We start from the raw sequence: 17,973 nt of genomic DNA, 5'->3' as shown, positions 1-17,973 counted from the left end.
GTTCTTCCTAATCTGCATTGGATGCCTCTGAACGCTGACGTGTTTGTATTGCATGACTGACAGACCTGACATTGAAAATTTAGCCTACCGCATGACTCGGAGATGAATTTTTGCACGTTCTGACACTGAGCAGAATTTCCCCCCTTTCCTCTGTCCTTCATTGATAAGCTTTCTTTCTGCTTTTCCCTTGCACACTTTCTTTCCACACTGCATTCATCTTTTTTTTTGGCTGCTGTTTTCTCCAAACTGTAGTTGTTTTTCCATGAAGAGAAAAGGCCTCATTCACAATTGTATCAGCAGTTTTTACCCAATTCTCCCTATAGTTAATCATAATGTATCACAGGATTCCATTTAATATAATTGTGTCATTACTGGTATTATTAGTTATGTTGCTGTTAAAACAATTACATGACAGCTATTGAGCGAACTAGAAACACAACCCCAATCTAGTTGAGCTGCTGTCATGAATGAACAAGTGTAATCTACTGATGCCTTTAGGCGACATTAACACAACTGCAGCATAACTGTTTGGACACAAAGCATTTTTACACTTGGAGATAAATGCCTCCAAGTGCACCATGCTGTCAGGATGCATTAGAGTTGCACTGGAGTCAAAGCAAAGCAAAACTGACAGCTTATAGTGTCTGTAGTAAAGAGATGAATCAGATCAACAATGACACGGGTCAAATGTTGTCTGCCTCGTGGAGTGAACACACACCACTTAAGCTCAAGCCAATTTGTCGTTCTACTTAACCTTTAGTTGTGTATTGACAAAAGACTACTGTAAGGCCCCTACTGTGACAAAAGTAAACATTGATATTAATGTTGATTTGCACGCAGCAGCAGAATTGTTCCTGCTACTTCCTGACCTTTTAGTGAAGTTTTCAGTTCATAGCTTTGTTGCTATGCAGCAGCCTAGACAGATCAAATCCATTTACCACTCACAACACTGCACTGGTTAGTCAACGGGGCATCTGCGCCAATTTAACATCCTCAAGCTTGAGGCCCAAGATCATTCTGGCTGTACTGACTAAGTTGACCTCAGCTTACTGAGATAGTTCCAGCTCCGAAATTTATAAAAATGCATCCCTTTTTAAAATTAGATACTACAAGTGTGGATGATTTTCTTTCTTTTCAAAAAAAAAATTGTTGGACATGGAAAAATATAAAGAAAATGCATGTTAAAATGCATGTGCCAGTAACATTTCCATGCTCTGGACTACAAAAATTACTACTGCATAAAAAAAAAAAAAAAATCACATTTTATATTTTCAATAATTAGTTATTGCGCAACTCTGGCTTTTACAAGTTTCAGTAAATTTTCGGCCATTTCAAAGTTCCTTCCTCTCGTCTCTCTTCCCTCCTCCTCCCCCTCAGTTTGTCATCCGCCTCCCACGCGGCCCCCTGCTAGACTTCTACTCCAAGCGCAGCTGAGGGGCCGTCTCGACCCTGCGGAAATCCCACACAGGTGTGAGTGTGACCCGCGGAGATCGCACCTAGTCCATCCACCCATCAACCTCTAGCTTTCTCTTCTTCTCTTCCTCCTTCCTTTGCCTCCTCTTCGACATCACCGTAGCATTCTTCATCTCTCATCCTCTGCTCCACTTGAGAAGCTGCCCTTTTTTTTCTGGCCTCTGTGGGAGGAGACTTTCATTCCTTCTGTTTCCCACTGCAGCACAATTGACCTGGTTTCTCCAGCCAGAAACAGACCTGCTCTCCAAAGACTGGTTGATTAGGACTGGAAATGACAATCAAGCCACTACTCCTTTTGCATTTTCTGTGTTGTCTTTTGAACTTTAAATCAACCAATATTACCTAACAACTGACTTTTATCTGGTCTCTCGCAATGTCTGACCGTATCACTCTGAGCCTGCTTTTATACACGTTTTGAGGTACATTTATATTGTCAGTTGTCTAAGGATATTCTCTAAGCCGATCACTGTGATGTGATTTTTGGATATACTTTTTTTCCTGAACCCACAAAAGTAAGCACTAGAAAACGCCAGTCTTATCAATATTCTTTGTCACAGTATAGTACTTCCTGTGATGGGAGACCTCGAGGCAGCTTAATTGTAATACTTATTAACCTCTTTGTCCTTCACCAGTATTTGGCGAGGCAGTATGTAGCAACTGCAAGAGAGATTCCTCATTGCATGACCTTTTGACAATCAACTTTGACCAAAGAATAAAAGGCATTCCATATACAGTTCATATTATTGTTTGTTCCTTGCATTTGTTACACAAGTTTACAATTTTCTTTAAATGAAACAGTATTATTTTTTATTTTTACTGTTTATCAAAAGTAGTGTTAGAGTCATTTTTGCAGTCCCTACAACATGACAGCTCCCCAAAAGTGAAGCCAAAACATCTTGATCGCCCCCTGGTGGCTGGCTGCAGTAAAGGTCATAAATACAGCCCTCTCCATGTTAGCAGATGGGACATGGGCCAAACTAAAAAGTCAAAGTACAACTCAAATAATTTTTTTACAAAGATGGTTTCTGTCATCTTAGGTAGTTCTTATCACTCTGATATATGTTCAAGTCTTTATTTTTCTGATTAGTTTGGTTTTAATGAGAAGTCATGACTGACAGCTGTGATTGACAGCTGCTCTAAGCGAAGTAGTCGCATAACCGGAGGCTTGGGAATTGTATGAGAGAGCTTTAACTTTCTATAACCGTCATGAGTCTGTGTAATAGAACATGTGTCAATTCGATCATAAATGTAGTTATAGAGATATTATGGTTAGTTGTTGCGTCTTTCTAGTCGAACCGCTACCGTTGTGGTAATGTAGCAGCTAGGTGGCTCACGCTAACAAGCTGCAGCTATGCTTGGCTCATGATTGGCTCAAGCGAGTGCGTGGGCGAGACCTCGATACTGCTGCTTCAGCCCCTCCCCACCCCCGATCACTACTGCGCACACTCTGGCTTCAAACAATGTAAAAAAATATCATGACGGCAGCTCCCACAACCAGGATATTTTGGTTTCACTTTTGTACAATGGGAGAAAGGGGAGATGCGTCGTCCATCTATACAGTATGTACAGTCTATGGTCCCTCCCTATTGAAAGAATATTCAATTCAAAAACTCCATTTCATTCTGATGCATACTGAATTCTATTCATTGATAAACAATATGGAGCAATACTTGTGTTCAGTATCCATCTTATTTGGTGACCTACTATAGCATGTGTTGTGTGGAAACCAGTTATGAAAAAGGTACATTGTGACCACAAAGGGATATACATGTTCTGCAATCATGTTTTGTCGAAACAGTGTTGATTTTGTCCCATAAATTCTAATATAAGCCCAAAAATCTCCTTCAGAGCTGTAGCACCTCATAAAATGGATACTGTGCATGCTATATACATAGTTGCATATTTGTAACATGCATGCATTATAATCTATGTAAATATGACTTACTGTACATACCATGTCAGTAGGAAATACTTCACCTGCCCATGATCACATAGTGGCTGTGTTGTCTTTTTTTTTAGAGGGTGTGCATTAGTCTCTTTTGCAATGGTTCAGAGACAAAGACTGCACACGAGGAAACCAGCAGCAGTTGGGGCTTTTCAGGCATACCAAGTCCCACTGTGAGCCACAGGAGTGAGCCTGATGGTGTCGAAGCCCACGGTGCTCCAGTTGAGGAACAGTCATGTGATCGGGAAGAGGTTGTAGTTTTGGAGACCTCTTTGGTGCCCGTTGTAGAGGTGAACATGGCGCAGCTGCCTCCCTCCTTCGACCACTGCTTTAAAGCTTTAGATGGGATCCAGGAGGAAGAAGAATCGTGTCCTGAACTGTCGGAGCACCCTGGAGAGATAGTTGGATCTTCTCCAGCTGCTTATTTCAGGAGCGACGGTCCACAGGTCGTACGCTGCTTCCAGGTAGCCTCCCGACCCCCTCACAGGGTGACGCTGATTCCGTCTCTGCTCGGCCTCCGTATGATTTCAAGGCTGCCACACTCGCTCACTCCTTTGCAGCACCATTATAAATCAAAACTTGTGAAATCTGTAACGGTTAAGTGCCATGTGAATTATGCTCATCATTCAAATGTAACTCCGGTTGCTGCAGAGGTGTTGCACGGTGGTGTTTTTCCCCCAGCTATGGTGATGGGTTACTGTAACACTAGCACATTCTTCTCTGGCACAAAATGTTGATTGACTTTACTTTCATCATCTTTCCAGCCCACTTATGGCTTTTCCGTCTCCCTGTTTCTTTAGTCGGTGGTGTGAAGGGGAAGTAGCACGGTGATTCTGTTGTTTCCAAAAAAATCATAATCTAATTTGGTGAGAGGAAAAAGGCTGTTGCGGTGAAAATCACTCCACACAGACAATGGCTTAAAAGGGGGTAATGCATGGTGTGAAACAAATTGGTTGCTGTGAGGTGCGAAGTGTCTGGTTAAACAGCCACTCATGGGGCTATGCTCCCATCCACAGCCCCCTCTGGTGCAGACCAAGACAGTCACCATCACAGCTGTCTCCACCTCCTTACCCAGTGGCATCTCCACCACAGAAGTCCCTATCGTCCAGACCAAGACCGTCATCTATGAGCCTTCAAAGGTAGGGGCTCCAGCACCTGCTCAGCCCAGATCTGTCTCAGCTATAGGCGATCTGTTGGCACGGAGGAGATATCAGCAGGTCTGGGAGGACCATGCCAGGGCCTCCACAATGAGCATGAGGCAGCACTGCACCTTCCCTGGCTGAAGCTCAGGGTCACAATATCAAAACATGATTACTCAGTCTACCTGTTTTGGTCTTTTTTTTTTCTCAGGTGGCAGTTGATGGGACAGATGAAGACAAAGATAACACAACTTCGGCCAGCTCCAAGAGCGTTACCTCAGAGACCACCAGTGGCACCACAGTCACCACCACTACCACTCACATCTCAAAGGTCAGCAGTACAGTCTTGCTCATTGTTGATTTGATTTTACTAGTGCGGTGCCCGTTCGGAGCACGTGCCCCTCTGGAACGGGCCGATTGCTTGGCCCACAGAAGTTCTGCTTGCAGCGCTGTCGGGAACCGCGGTATGGCTGCTTGTACCCGCCAAGTGTGAAATTAATTGGATGAACGGTTCTCGAGATAAATTATATACGAAGGGCAGTCCTACATACATACACAGACAGGGATTTCTTTCTTTATAGTTAGATGATGCTGCTACAGCGCCACCTAATTTGACATGGTCACTCAGACACATCATATATACACACGTCCGCCAAATGTGGTCGCCAGAGCACAAAGCGTTCAGGACATATGACATTTTTTTTGTAATATAAGCCCTGTCCACAGCATTTGGGCTAAATTTTGAGTCCAGCTATAGCAAAACTGCAAAAATCCCAAAAAGTACGCTTTTTCCGGCTTGGTCCAGAGATGTTCTGTACCAAATTTGATGCCGATTGCTCAAAATTTGTAGGAGGATTAGCAAAAAAATTAGATTTGGACAAAATTAAAAATGGCGGAAAATCAGTCTAGATGCAAATGGGTGTGGCTTATATGGATAGATTCATCTGAACCAACAAAATTCAAAAGCCAAAACATAAAGTTCATTATTACAGCACCACCATCTGATCAAATTGCACCACATTCGCCAAGTGCGAAGTAGATCGGATGAGCGGTTCTCGAAATATGTGAATAACACACAGAAGGACAGACAGAGATTCCTTTATAGTTAGATTTTATTTGACCCTCTATTACATTTTTTCTTCCCTCCACCAGGTAGTGAAAGGCGGATCTTCGGAGACTCGTGTGGAGAAAAGAATTGTCATAACTGCAGACTCTGACATCGACCAAGATAAGGTACAAAAACCTCTGCCCATGACACAAAAACAGTAATGGACGCAATATTAAAGGACTAGTTTGATATTTTAGGAAATACTCTTATTTGCTTTCTTGCTGAGACTTTGAGGAGAAGATCGATACCACCATAGAAATAAAATAGGAGTAGAAGGGTCATTGATCTGTTTGCTGTGGTAATTTAACTAGTACAAAAGAAAATGCCGATTGTTGATAGTTGTTATGGTGACAACAGAACACACGTCAGTTTGATCGGTAAGTGTGTGGTTGCAGCTCGCCGGGAAGAGAATAGACACAGCTCCCAGAGACAGCTGAGGCCTGTACTACGAAGCAGGATTTGGTGTTATAGCGAGGTAACTTCAGGGTTAACTCTGGGTTTTCCGTCCTACGACGGTGGTTCACTTCTTACCGGGGTAGATCGCCATGGTAACTTATGCTGAACAGCTAACCTGCTCCGGAGCAGGTTATGTTCCAGATAAGAGATCAACTCGTATGAAAGCACCGCCTGCTGGCCAATCAGAGCTCAGTGTGCAGATCGTATGGTAATATTACACACAAGTGAAGAAGTTTAAGTCATAATCCAGGCTAAAAACAACAGTTTAAACTGACAGATGCAGGAAAGACAGCTGGATTTATGCTGTGGGTGTTTACCGCTTTGAATTATATTTTCATACTTATTTCTTAACTTCCTCTCGAGTCCGTTTCACTCAAGAGGAAGCTGTCCTTCCTGCATTTGGCAGCTTCAACTGTGTTACTTTTAGCCTGGATTAAGTGTTTAATTTCTTCGTATTTGTCTAATATAGTTTGCTCTTCCTTCGTAAAATGTGCCGCTCTGCCTGTCTGTCTGTAGACTTGAAGCTGGGAGAAACAGCTTTGCCTGGTTGTGTCCAAAGTTTCCTTTAAGTATCATCTAATGAAGGACAGTTTTGACTTTACTAACTCACATTAAGACTAATACAAGTGCACTTAATGTCTGTCTTGCAGGAGAAAGACCGCGGAGCATCAGCATTGTAACTGAATCACCACCTGCATTTATTCCTTTGACTCTCCACCTTCCGACACACACTGGCCAGCTCTATCTACGCACACATGTATCCAAAATGAAATATCTCATAAATCTGCACCTAATTTGATGGATAACTGAGTAGAATCATCTTAGTAGATCCTCTTTGTTTTTTTCAGTTGTAGGTAGAGGGCGGCTGCACAGTGCTTTTATTGGTTAAAAAAAAACAGCATTTTTCAGTTGAGTGATCTCAGTTATGTTTTGCTTTTAAATGCTTTTATTTCCCTAGTGGTTTTTACATTGTTGATTTTATACAAATGCACTGTTTCCATTCTAGTTTAGACACCATTATCAGCATTTATTCCCTTGGTGCGGCTAGGGGAACGTTAAGACTACATTCAAGGGAACCGTTTTTGTTGTTGTTGTTTACTTGTTTATTTAATTCAGGAGAGACATTTTTTAAAAACGGAAAATGACATACCTCGCATCAATATGTGAACAAAGATATTCTGTGCTCAAATTCGGACAGTCGTTTGGCTTAGGTCACTGCTCAGGTACAAAAACTTAAAACATCTTTTCTTCCCTAACCAGCCAAGAACCAGCAGCCTACACATTATTGTAAAGTTTGAATTTTAAAAAATGGATCTATTTTGAAATATTTCTCTATTTTATAGACTTGATGCTTTTATAGTATTTGTACAAATTTGAGGTTTTTAAGTTATTCATCCATCTGCTCATTAAATTGTAGGTTACCATTGTGCTGTTTACTGAATTTTGAGGTCTCTACTTAAGACCAGTTTACCTGTCTTGCCTGACACTCTGAATCATTCTTATTCGTTTCCTCTTGTAGTCCACCAAGTTTATCAAACCTTTCACAATTTCCACATGTCAACGGAGTGCTTCCCTCGGCCCTATGTTTTTGTTCAGTAGCATAGAAGTCATAATTGCTTTGAATATATTTGGTTGATAAGAAAAGTTTTACAAGCTTCGGTCTGTTTATCTCAGGTTTTGATATTCTTTAAGACTACAGACTTCCATATGATTGTACGAGGAATGTCCATATATGTATATCCATCCCTACTTTAAATGTACATTTATGTTCAGCCAAGTGAGGTCAATAAATGCAAAGCTTGTCTGTCACAGTAAACCACACGTGTAAGAGGTGAAGGCAGCTGTCCCAGTGTACGTGGCTTTTCTCTCATAGGAGCACAAGTTGTCTTTTTTACATGTTCTACTATACAGTAATTTATTTGTAAAGTAGGAACTGTCTCGTGTGATTCGATGTACTGTGATGTTTCAACACAAGCTGGTTTCCAGGCTTCCACTAGAGATGTCACAATGTTAAATATTGCATTAATTATCAACCAAGTTTGTAAAGCCTTTTTACCACATAGTCTACATAGATTGCTTTCTCACTTGCTGTTTCCTGTGCTTTTCCATAGAAGAGAAGATGCTTAAAATATAAGAATCCCTTTTTAGATAGCATGTTTGTTAGCATTTTTTTTTTTTAAAACCCAAAAAGAAGCCATTGGTATTGTAGCTACATGGACAACAACAGAAACCTCTCCTGGAAGAAAAATGTAGAATTTCACATGAAGAAAAATAGTTTTTAGACAATGGAAAATATTGTTGCTTTGTGACTTCTCCCTGTCTTTTTATGAAAAAAATAAAATCTGCATTATTTTGCATTTTATTGGGCTGTCTATTTGTGAAGCATACAACTTCAGTATGAAAGATCTTAGTAAGAAATAAATATTTAATGCCATTCACTTGCTAGTAGATGTTCAATCAACACCAAATAATGTCACATCTGTCGAGATTATAATACCATAATGATGTAAACATAATGAAACTACAAATACAGGACTATCAGGAAAATGTTGTTACAGTTGCCTAAACAGTCAAGTACATACACAGCCTATGAATTTCAAGGAAACTGAACATCGTAATAATATAATTGAAATGAAGCATAGGTCCATTTTTAAGATGAGTTCTTGCTTTCTACCTCTTAATTTGGTTTTCATTGTTTCTTAGAAATAGCACCTGATTACATTTACACATATTGCTGTTTTCAAATAAAATCCTACATCTTAACAGAATAAAATCTTAAAACACATTCAAAATCTGTTCTGCAGCACAAGTTAATATGATTTGATGCGATTTAATGTTAACTTTCAAAAGTATGGACTGACTGTATCACTGATAAGGCAAACCTGTCAGGCTAGTGGCAACATTTTCTGTTACATTCACTCATCTGCTATTACGCCACAAAGCCACACCGTAGCCTTCATTATCACAGAGATAAAGACACTTTTTTAGTTTCGGAGAAAACAACCCTAAAATTAGCAAAGATTGATTGACATCAATTAAAGTTAAACACTGTATCAGGAGATTGAGATTACATGTTTAATACCGGAAAAACTAACCTGCTCAACTGTAACAGTGTTTCACTAAATGAGAGGAAAATCTTAAAGTGTCTAGGTGAGTTTGGGAAACTGTACAGGCATTCATTGGGAATATATATATGTAATCCATTCCTTCAAACAAGTAAACAACAAAGTCTTAAAGTCCACGGTGTTCGTCAAAGCGGCGTTCTAGCGAATTGTCTTGACTGGGCTCTTGAAAGTTGATGCAGCCTGAAGTTGGAGTTGATAAGCCATTGGGTGAATTTTGAAACCATATAGCCTGAAAAAAAAATAAACACATGAAACACAATTGCTTTCTGGACAGAAGGAAATTTCTTTTTACTACTCTGAGGTCAAGGGCTGAGTATTGTATGAAATCTCTTGATACCAGTGCCAATATGATAACCTGTATTTCAGTACAGATCATTTATTTATACTGATATGGACCTATGGGTTTGAAATAAAGTTAATAAATAAAACAGTCTAAAATTATCTATGATTTAAATTTAAATGATGACATTAACGGGACAAATCTGACCAGTTGATGGGTTTTAAAACTCATTTTGAGGGCGCTTTCACAAGCCATAATCCATCCGGTTAGTCAGAATCGGAGCGAAAGTGATACTTTTGGTTCGTCTTCTATTTAGTCTGGTTCGGTTTAACAATGCACAAATTAAAGCAGACCAAATAAAAGAAATATTTGCTGAGGGGATGTACAAAAGGAGCCCATTTGTCTTTTTCATCTCCAGAGCTGCCACTTCTATGCAGGGAATCGCAGACTTTGATATATTGCTGTCGAAGTGTTGTTTACTTTCACTCGGCACAACTGATCTACTGTGCACACAAATCCCTTCTCCTCCAGTTTTATCTCGAATGACTTTATTAACGTCACTATTTTTGTGGACGTTATTTAACATATTCTGTATGTTCTCTTCAGTCAGTCTTCTCCCACTCGTTTTAACCTGTCGTTTACCTGTGTCCATCTCAACAAATGTCTGCACAGGCAACCTGTGTTTAAGTTTGTTTGGAAACGGACAACATCTCGCAAGCAGTCTCGGACCGGTTGAGTAGTAGTAGTACAGAGTACGATTACTGTGTTCATAATTGCCCAAACGAACCAGACACATTTTGGTTGGTATCAAAAAAATATTACCTAGGTTCAATATTCAGCACTACTGAGGACTAAGGGAAATTTGTTGTTTGGTTGCCAATCACTTAAAACATGCCAATATAAGCACGTGCTAAGCGGCAAGTGGACATGGACAGTTAAAGTCCATGTTAAGAATAAATAACAGTGTCAGAGCAAACACACCTTGGCACAAACTGGTTGGCTGGTCGCTTTGGACGATACTCTGGGTGCACCATGAACAGCATGTGGGGGAACCCCGTCCCAAAATAGGCTCCATCTGTGTGGTGGTGTCTGGAGGATTTGGGGGTGTAAACATCCATGCACTTTGGGCAATAAAGCTTCACCATTGCTTCTCCGGGGATGTCCGACAAACCTACATCAGACGAGAGATAGTTGAGTGTGTCTTCATAGCCACTGACAAAGGTGAAATGTGCAGCGTGGGTTTTGCGTAAAAGAAAATGTGTTTAATGTGAAGGTAAAAAAAAAAGTCAGACTCACCGATAGGAAGCATTGGCTGATTCTCACAATAGACTCTTGGGCAATAGCCAAAATCCCCTTGCTGATACTTTTCCAACTATGGAGAACAACACATTTAGAAATCAAAGAGCTGATTTGTGTCATGGAGCAGCATGTAAGAATTAGAAATCATTAAGTAATAGCCTACCATCTGTGCAATGCCTCTGTTTGTGAGGATGTAACGTGCATGTATGAGACCGTAGAGCATCTCTGCTGCCTGCTCTATCAAGTCACTCTGATTGGGGTTGTCTTCAAGTTCCTCATCTGTCAAATTAAAGTGACGTAGGCAGTTAATGAATTGCTTTTTTCTCATTTCACATGAGAACCACTACTTCCTTCATAGTCTCACCTGGCTCCAGGTCAAGAATCATGTCCAAAGCCTGGCGATAGTGAGGCACCTGCTCATTCAAACCCGTCAGGTTAAACTTGTCCTGTATGTAGTCTTCATCAACCTGTAACACACAATTGGAGACAATGAATGGCTATTAATGGTATCAATTACTGTTGCAAGCAACAGCACATTGCTACAGCACTCTGATAAGGAAGCATTATGCAAGAGCTTAACGGGATTATTTAGATGCTGCCAATGAAGAAAGCAAGGAGTTAAAATTAGAACTGGATTGTGTGAGTGCTAACCCAATCAGACAAACCAGTGTGTCACACATTGATGCCTACATTTAACAAATAATTCCTAGTGTTTTTATTTTGAAGTGTTTTTCCTTTCACATGTCTCGCTAAGGTGCTTTTTGAGTGAGAAGGTCCCATGTGCTTCAGTGGAACAGTTTAGTAATAAACAGCAGAGGGAAGTGGCTGTAAAAGGGAAGTGACCGAACATTGTTCAGCTTTGACCTCGCTAATCATAAAGTGAAGACAACAACATGAGAAATAAAAATATATGTATATTTTTTAGTCAAAGTGCTTTGTGTAACTTCCAGCCAGGTATGAAACTCATATCACACAGCTGTTTCATGCTCCACTTCAAAACAAGCCTCACATTACTATTAACTACAAAAAAAAAGATTACTTGTTTGAAACGTAGTTGCCATCTGCAGGAGTTCAGGGCTATAAAAATGTGAAATGTACTATTACACAGACAGTGCAAGACCAACTTCAAATACTGTATATTTATTTGTCTTTTCAACCGTTAAATTACAGCTGAGATACAAAAAAAATGTTTCTTCTGGACCAGAGAAAAAAATTAACAAAAAAACTGTAGGAGCTATTTATTTGTTTGTAAGTATTTAGTTGTTGTTTTACTAATAATAAGTAGTATTGTTTGATTATTCTAGATGTTTACTTTATTTAGGTTCTTTTGCTATTTATTTGTTTAGTTTACACAGAAACTTTGCAGGGACAATGGACTCTTTTGCCTGCGTATCCCACATACACATGGTGCGTCAGTGGCCATTTGATTTAAGTTAAAATTTTCTGACAAATGGCCACCACAAAAACATCAAGCTAAAAACATTTAAAGTCCATGGATGCGTCAAAAAACCTTACTGCAATAAAATATAATATTTTAGATGCAGAGGACGGTCTGCAGGACGGATAATAATGCACACAGTGCACTTTCATAGACTAAGCTACTGGAGTTACCCTGTACTATACTCATTTTTAACAGTTTCTTCTGCACTATATTCACTTTTTTAATAAACCTGTATCACAGCTGTTACCCTGCACTATATTCAGTTTGAACAGTTTTCTTCATCTCCTTGTATTTTTATATCTGGTATATTTTTTTGTACTTTGCACTACTAACTTTTTTACTGCATTTTTACTAACATGTTTTGCACTATGGAACTGTGATGCTGGAAACTTGAATTTCCCTCTGGATCAATAAAGTTACTATCTATCTATCTATCTATCTAAACATATGTACAATACACAACCATATACAATACAATTATTAAAGCTTTAAATGTATAAACATGTTTGGGTTGACTGGGGTGGTCTGTATAGGCTGGAGCTGCTGTTCCTTCTGATGATATAAAGACTTTATGCTCCAGTATGTGGTTTAAAAATAAAGTTTGTGAAAAGGCCTCCATTACAACTTCATGCAAGGTGTGCCCATCTAAATGTTTTTCCTCTGTGTACCTGTGATTTTTTAGATTACTTTTTTATTTTGTCAGATGCAAGTGAGTGGTGAATTCATGACTTTTCATTTTGTCAGATGCAAATGAGTGGTGAATTCATGACTTTTCATTTTGTCAGATGCAAGTGAGTGGTGAATTCATGACTTCTTATTTTGTCAGATAGAAATTAGTGGTGGATTCATGACTTTTTATTTTGTCAGATGCAAATGAGTGGTGAATTCATGACTTTTCATTTTGTCAGATGCAAGTGAGTGGTGAATTCATGACTTCTTATTTTGTCAGATAGAAATTAGTGGTGGATTCATGACTTTTCATTTTGTCAGATGCAAGTGAGTGGTGAATTCATGACTTTTCATTTTGTCAGATGCAAATGAGTGGTGAATTCATGACTTTTTAATTTGTCAGATGCAAATGAGTGGTGAATTCATGACTTTTTATTTTGTCAGATGCAAATGAGTGATGAATTCATGACTTTTTATTTTGTCAGATGCAAATGAGTGGTGAATTCATGACTTTTTATTTTGTCAGATGCAAATGAGTGGTGAATTCATGACTTTTCATTTTGTCAGATGCAAATGAGTGGTGAATTCATGACTTTTTATTTTGTCAGATGCAAATGAGTGGTGAATTCATGACTTTTCATTTTGTCAGATGCAAATGAGTGTTGAATTCATGACTTTTTATTTTGTCAGATGCAAGTGAGTGGTGAATTCATGACTTTTTATTTTGTCAGATGCAAATGAGTGGTGAATTCATGACTTTTTATTTTGTCAGATGCAAATGAGTGGTGAATTCATGACTTTTTATTTTGTCAGATGCAAATGAGTGGTGAATTCATGACTTTTCATTTTGTCAGATGCAAATGAGTGGTGAATTCATGACTTTTTATTTTGTCAGATGCAAATGAGTGGTGAATTCATGACTTTTCATTTTGTCAGATGCAAATGAGTGGTGAATTCATGACTTTTCATTTTGTCAGATGCAAATGAGTGGTGGATTCATGACTTTTCATTTTGTCAGATGCAAATGAGTGGTGAATTCATGACTTTTTATTTTGTCAGATAAAAATTAGTGGTGGATTCATGACTTTTAATTTTGTCAGATGCAAGTGAGTGGTGAATTCATGACTTTTCATTTTGTCAGATGCGAGTGGTGAATTCATGACTTTTTATTTTGTCAGATGCAAATGAGTGGTGAATTCATGACTTTTCATTTTGTCAGATGCAAATGAGTGGTGGATTCATGACTTTTCATTTTGTCAGATGCAAATGAGTGGTGAATTCATGACTTTTTATTTTGTCAGATGCAAATGAGTGGTGAATTCATGACTTTTTATTTTGTCAGATGCAAATGAGTGGTGGATTCATGACTTTTCATTTTGTCAGATGCAAATGAGTGGTGGATTCATGACTTTTCATTTTGTCAGATGCAAATGAATGGTGAATTCATGACTTTTCATTTTGTCAGATGCAAATGAGTGGTGAATTCATGACTTTTCATTTTGTCAGATGCAAATGAATGGTGAATTCATGACTTTTCATTTTGTCAGATGCAAATGAATGGTGAATTCATGACTTTTCATTTTGTCAGATGCAAATGAGTGGTGGATTCATGACTTTTCATTTTGTCAGATGCAAATGAATGGTGAATTCATGACTTTTTATTTTGTCAGATGCAAATGAGTGGTGGATTCAAGTAGAGGCTCCAATCTAAAAATCCCATTTAAAGAATAATCCTCTAGAGACTAGACAAGAGACTCACCTCACAGAAGAACTCATTCCCTCTGAGTCCACAGAACCAGGAGATCCAAGACACCTCCTCTGAGCTGCTCATCCTCCTGACCTGAAACCAAACCACACAGTTAATGATTCATCCTGAAGGAACAGCTAAACACACACTTCATATTCTTCACCTGTAAACTTTAAAAACACAACATTTAACATTTTTAATGCCACCATTGTTGCAACAAATTGGATCCCTGTATTTTTGGGACTTTGATGCATGCTAGCAAGAAAGCTATGCTCGTTAGCATTCACACGTCTAGTTCATATATACATATAGTGTGTAAATCCATTATTGTGTTAAACGTTAGAGGTACTGTCTCCTGCATGTGTATAACTGTTTACAGAGAGTCACTGTTACTCACCCTTCGCTCTTTATTAGTTAACACATCAACTTGTAAAGCTTTAGCTAGCTGATCCCTCCTCTCCGAGCTACCTGGATGACTAACACGGCTTCCGGTCAGCAGCCGGAAGTTACCAAAATAAAGTACCTCATGACGTATGTTCCCATAAGAAAGGAAATGTGCTGTGTGTGTGTTTTTGTCATTTTTTGAGAAACCCACTACAGTAATCTCTGAGTAGCCAGTAGTAGTATCTTCTTTTTCCTTTTAAAAAAAAATTAAATTAAATTTATTTATCCATTATTATCATTATTATTATTATTATTATTATTATTATTATTATTATTATTATTATTATTATTATTATTATTATTATTTATTCATATATTTATTTATATATTCGTATGTATGTATGTATGTGTATGTATATGTATATGTGTGTGTATGTAGGTATGTATATGTGTGTATGTATGTATGTGTATGTATGTATATATATATATATGTATATATATGTATGTAGGTATGTGTATGTATGTATGTATGCATGTATGTATGTAAATATATATATATATATGTATATATATGTGTGTATGTATGTGTATATATATATATGTATATATATATATATACTGTGTATATACTGTATATGTGTGTATATGTGTGTATATATATTTTAAATTATTATTTTTTATTTTTTTCTCTTCTTCTTCTTCTTATTTCATGAGTTATTTGCGGATACTCTCCCTCTGTTGTATTCTCTACAATTTGAATTTTATGTATCCATGATCGAGAATCAGTTAGGTCTTTTGTGGCCAGCTGTGGCTGTTTGTGTGTATGTTGTTGTCAGGTATGATAGATTGATGTGCTGTGTCACGGGTGAGTGTTCTTCAGAAAGAAAAAAAATTAACTTTCCCTGTACAGTGACTGTTCTATTTTTTTCACAGTGATGTTCCTATATTTTTCTTGCAATATTAGAGTATTTACATCATGAGGCCATGTTTTGTATTTAAAGCTGCTGTGGGTAGAATTGGAGCAAATTTGACTAAAAAAAAAGTTATTTTTATAAAACGGTCACTATATCCTGACAGTAGTGCATGAGTCAGAAATGTGTATTGTGGTCATAATAATACAAGACAGAATGCACAGATATTAAATGTAGATTTCAATACTTTATAAAAAAAAATGCATGCAAAAATTACATACATTGTACAATATGTTTTTTTCCCCTATTGACATGACTTTTACAGCATTTAGGAAAACAAAATGTCATTCCCTGCTGGGATGGAGAGCTCCTTCAGGGCAGGTCTGAAAAGGTTTTGCGACGAGGTGGACCAACATCTATGGGCTCCTGCTCCTTTCCCTTGCCTTCAAACATCAAGATCCTTAATGAAGAAAAATACATGTCAGGTGCTATACAAGACATTACTGTTAACTTATAAACTTTAGACAACTCGGAGAGTATTTTTTTTTTTGCATTAAATATCATCAGCTTCTTTCATATGCTTAAAGTACTTTTCACATTGAGCCAATATTTGCATTTTTAGTTTTTCAGATTTTAATTTATGGATTGAGATTGAGATACAAATTATTATTATTTTTTTTTTTTTTAACCAAACTAGAATTTGTATCAGTTTTAGGCTTAATGCCATCAACATTAATAGTATAGCTCCAATTACAATTTGGGGACTTAATCTCCTGTTAACCCTTATCCTCATGTGACCCAACTTTGGGTCTCCACCCATTCTCTAAATGTATTTACTCACAGTTTCAGAATTGCATTTCTTTTTCCCAGCATCATATTCAGGAAGTCACTGTAGCTGATAGTGTCTTTCGATGTTCCTCCGGCGACCTCTGACATCATCTTCTTCAGCTCTAAGTGAGTCTTGGCCACTCCGAGTTTTTCCAGCATTCGTTTTAACCCCATTAAATCTATAAAGTTGACAATTCAAACAGAGCAAATAAGTAAAAAGTACGTGAGTCACTACTAAAAGCAACAATTGGCAAACTGTAGTTAAAAATATTTGAGGGCTTTATGACCAGTGTAATTTTACCTATGTCTCCTTTGTCGTTAAGATCAAACTCCATGTATTGCTCTGTAATACAAGCAGATGTAATCTCAATCCAATATTTATGACTGTGCACTAAATAATAAAGCCATTGAGGAGTGATTGGTAAACTCACTTTTAAACATTTCAAGCTTTGAGCTTAGGTCTTCCTCTTCTGCATACTGGGGATCTGAGAGAAAAGCCTAGGGGGGTGATAATAAAATAATACCAATAAATACACATGTTTTTGTGCTCAGCCCCTAAAAATGACTCCAAAAGCCAGTTATCTCTATTCTAACTTGTTGACTATGTCTAAAGATATCAACTCACCTCATTGATAGAGTTCAGTTTTTCCTCCTGTTGAGACTTGAGAAGACCGTATGCTTTACCACCTGTGAAATGAAATACAAGATAATATAAAGATTGTCAAATGACAAACAACAACTTAGCAGAAAAAAAGGCAAACTAACCTTGAGCAGCGTTGTCCATTTCTGTGCACAGTGAGAGCCTGCGAATACTGAAAGTGTGAAAAGCAATGATGCCGTTTCTCTAAATAGAGCCACAAGAGGAAGTGGAGTTACAAAGTTGCAGTTAGTATTAGTGAGGTTCCTCTGTGCTATTAAAGGTTGCAGCAAAACACACACAGTCTTACTTTGTACATATTGGAAAAAGTTATATTGCTTAATAACAGAGAAGTTTGCAGGACACCTGCTATATACAGGCCAGGATGTAAGGATATAAGCTCTGATACAGTGTATGTGTAAAAGAGATGCATCTCCACCAGTTTAGAAATAAGTTGACATTGTACTTAGGAAAGGAAGAATGATGCAGCAGCTAGGAGAACTGAGGTTTGAATGAGACAGCAATGCACAT

At 38.1% G+C, this 17,973-nt stretch overlaps 3 protein-coding genes across 23 annotated transcripts in view; 1 reads left to right on the top strand and 2 right to left on the bottom strand.

Annotated features, from left to right (window-relative positions):
• The window catches only part of LOC119496501, a 41,760-nt gene extending 33,319 nt beyond the window's left edge, over positions 1 to 8,441 (top strand). For 14 of the 21 annotated variants that reach the window (XM_037783835.1, XM_037783832.1, XM_037783831.1 and 11 more), the window contains 6 exons: positions 3,493 to 3,882; positions 4,435 to 4,557; positions 4,769 to 4,888; positions 5,710 to 5,790; positions 6,061 to 6,140; positions 6,772 to 8,441. In XM_037783835.1, coding sequence (XP_037639763.1) covers positions 3,493 to 3,882; positions 4,435 to 4,557; positions 4,769 to 4,888; positions 5,710 to 5,790; positions 6,061 to 6,102 — 756 coding nt within the window. In that variant the 3' untranslated portion in view covers positions 6,103 to 6,140; positions 6,772 to 8,441. The other 7 variants (XM_037783852.1, XM_037783851.1, XM_037783847.1 and 4 more) reach the window with 6 other exon arrangements.
• LOC119496503 (casein kinase II subunit beta) lies at positions 8,301 to 15,219 on the bottom strand. Its single transcript, XM_037783853.1, has 7 exons — positions 15,080 to 15,219; positions 14,695 to 14,775; positions 11,190 to 11,292; positions 10,989 to 11,104; positions 10,823 to 10,898; positions 10,508 to 10,697; positions 8,301 to 9,475 (listed from the first exon to the last, which is right to left on the bottom strand). The coding sequence occupies exons 2-7, from the start codon at positions 14,764 to 14,766 to the stop codon at positions 9,385 to 9,387; spliced, it is 648 nt and encodes a 215-aa protein (XP_037639781.1). The 5' UTR covers positions 14,767 to 14,775; positions 15,080 to 15,219; the 3' UTR covers positions 8,301 to 9,384.
• A 985-nt stretch (positions 15,220 to 16,204) lies between these two features.
• On the bottom strand, positions 16,205 to 17,668 carry LOC119496626 (allograft inflammatory factor 1-like). Its single transcript, XM_037784050.1, has 6 exons — positions 17,571 to 17,668; positions 17,431 to 17,492; positions 17,237 to 17,303; positions 17,107 to 17,148; positions 16,819 to 16,984; positions 16,205 to 16,437 (listed from the first exon to the last, which is right to left on the bottom strand). Exons 1-6 carry the CDS (start codon positions 17,587 to 17,589, stop codon positions 16,350 to 16,352), a joined length of 444 nt encoding a protein of 147 aa, XP_037639978.1. The 5' UTR covers positions 17,590 to 17,668; the 3' UTR covers positions 16,205 to 16,349.
• Positions 17,669 to 17,973: the final 305 nt, after the last annotated feature.

Source organism: Sebastes umbrosus, chromosome 11 (assembly GCF_015220745.1).
Source record: "Sebastes umbrosus isolate fSebUmb1 chromosome 11, fSebUmb1.pri, whole genome shotgun sequence".
NCBI lineage: Eukaryota > Metazoa > Chordata > Actinopteri > Perciformes > Sebastidae > Sebastes > Sebastes umbrosus.
This window is presented reverse-complemented; position numbering and strand designations above follow the sequence as displayed.

Bases quoted from the DNA above. Each gene is read 5' to 3' on its own strand.
- LOC119496503 (XM_037783853.1), bottom strand. From the start codon at position 14,766: ATGAGCAGCTCAGAGGAGGTGTCTTGGATCTCCTGGTTCTGTGGACTC. The intron at 11,105-11,189 runs GTGAGACTATGA...TTAATTTGACAG, and splicing joins GATTCTTGACCTGGAGCCAG to ATGAGGAACTTGAAGACAAC. The intron at 10,899-10,988 runs GTAGGCTATTAC...TGTTCTCCATAG, and splicing joins ACAGAGGCATTGCACAGATG to TTGGAAAAGTATCAGCAAGG.
- LOC119496626 (XM_037784050.1), bottom strand. The intron at 17,304-17,430 runs GTGAGTTGATAT...TCACCCCCCTAG, and splicing joins AACTGAACTCTATCAATGAG to GCTTTTCTCTCAGATCCCCA. The intron at 17,149-17,236 runs GTGAGTTTACCA...CTTGTATTACAG, and splicing joins AAAGCTTGAAATGTTTAAAA to AGCAATACATGGAGTTTGAT.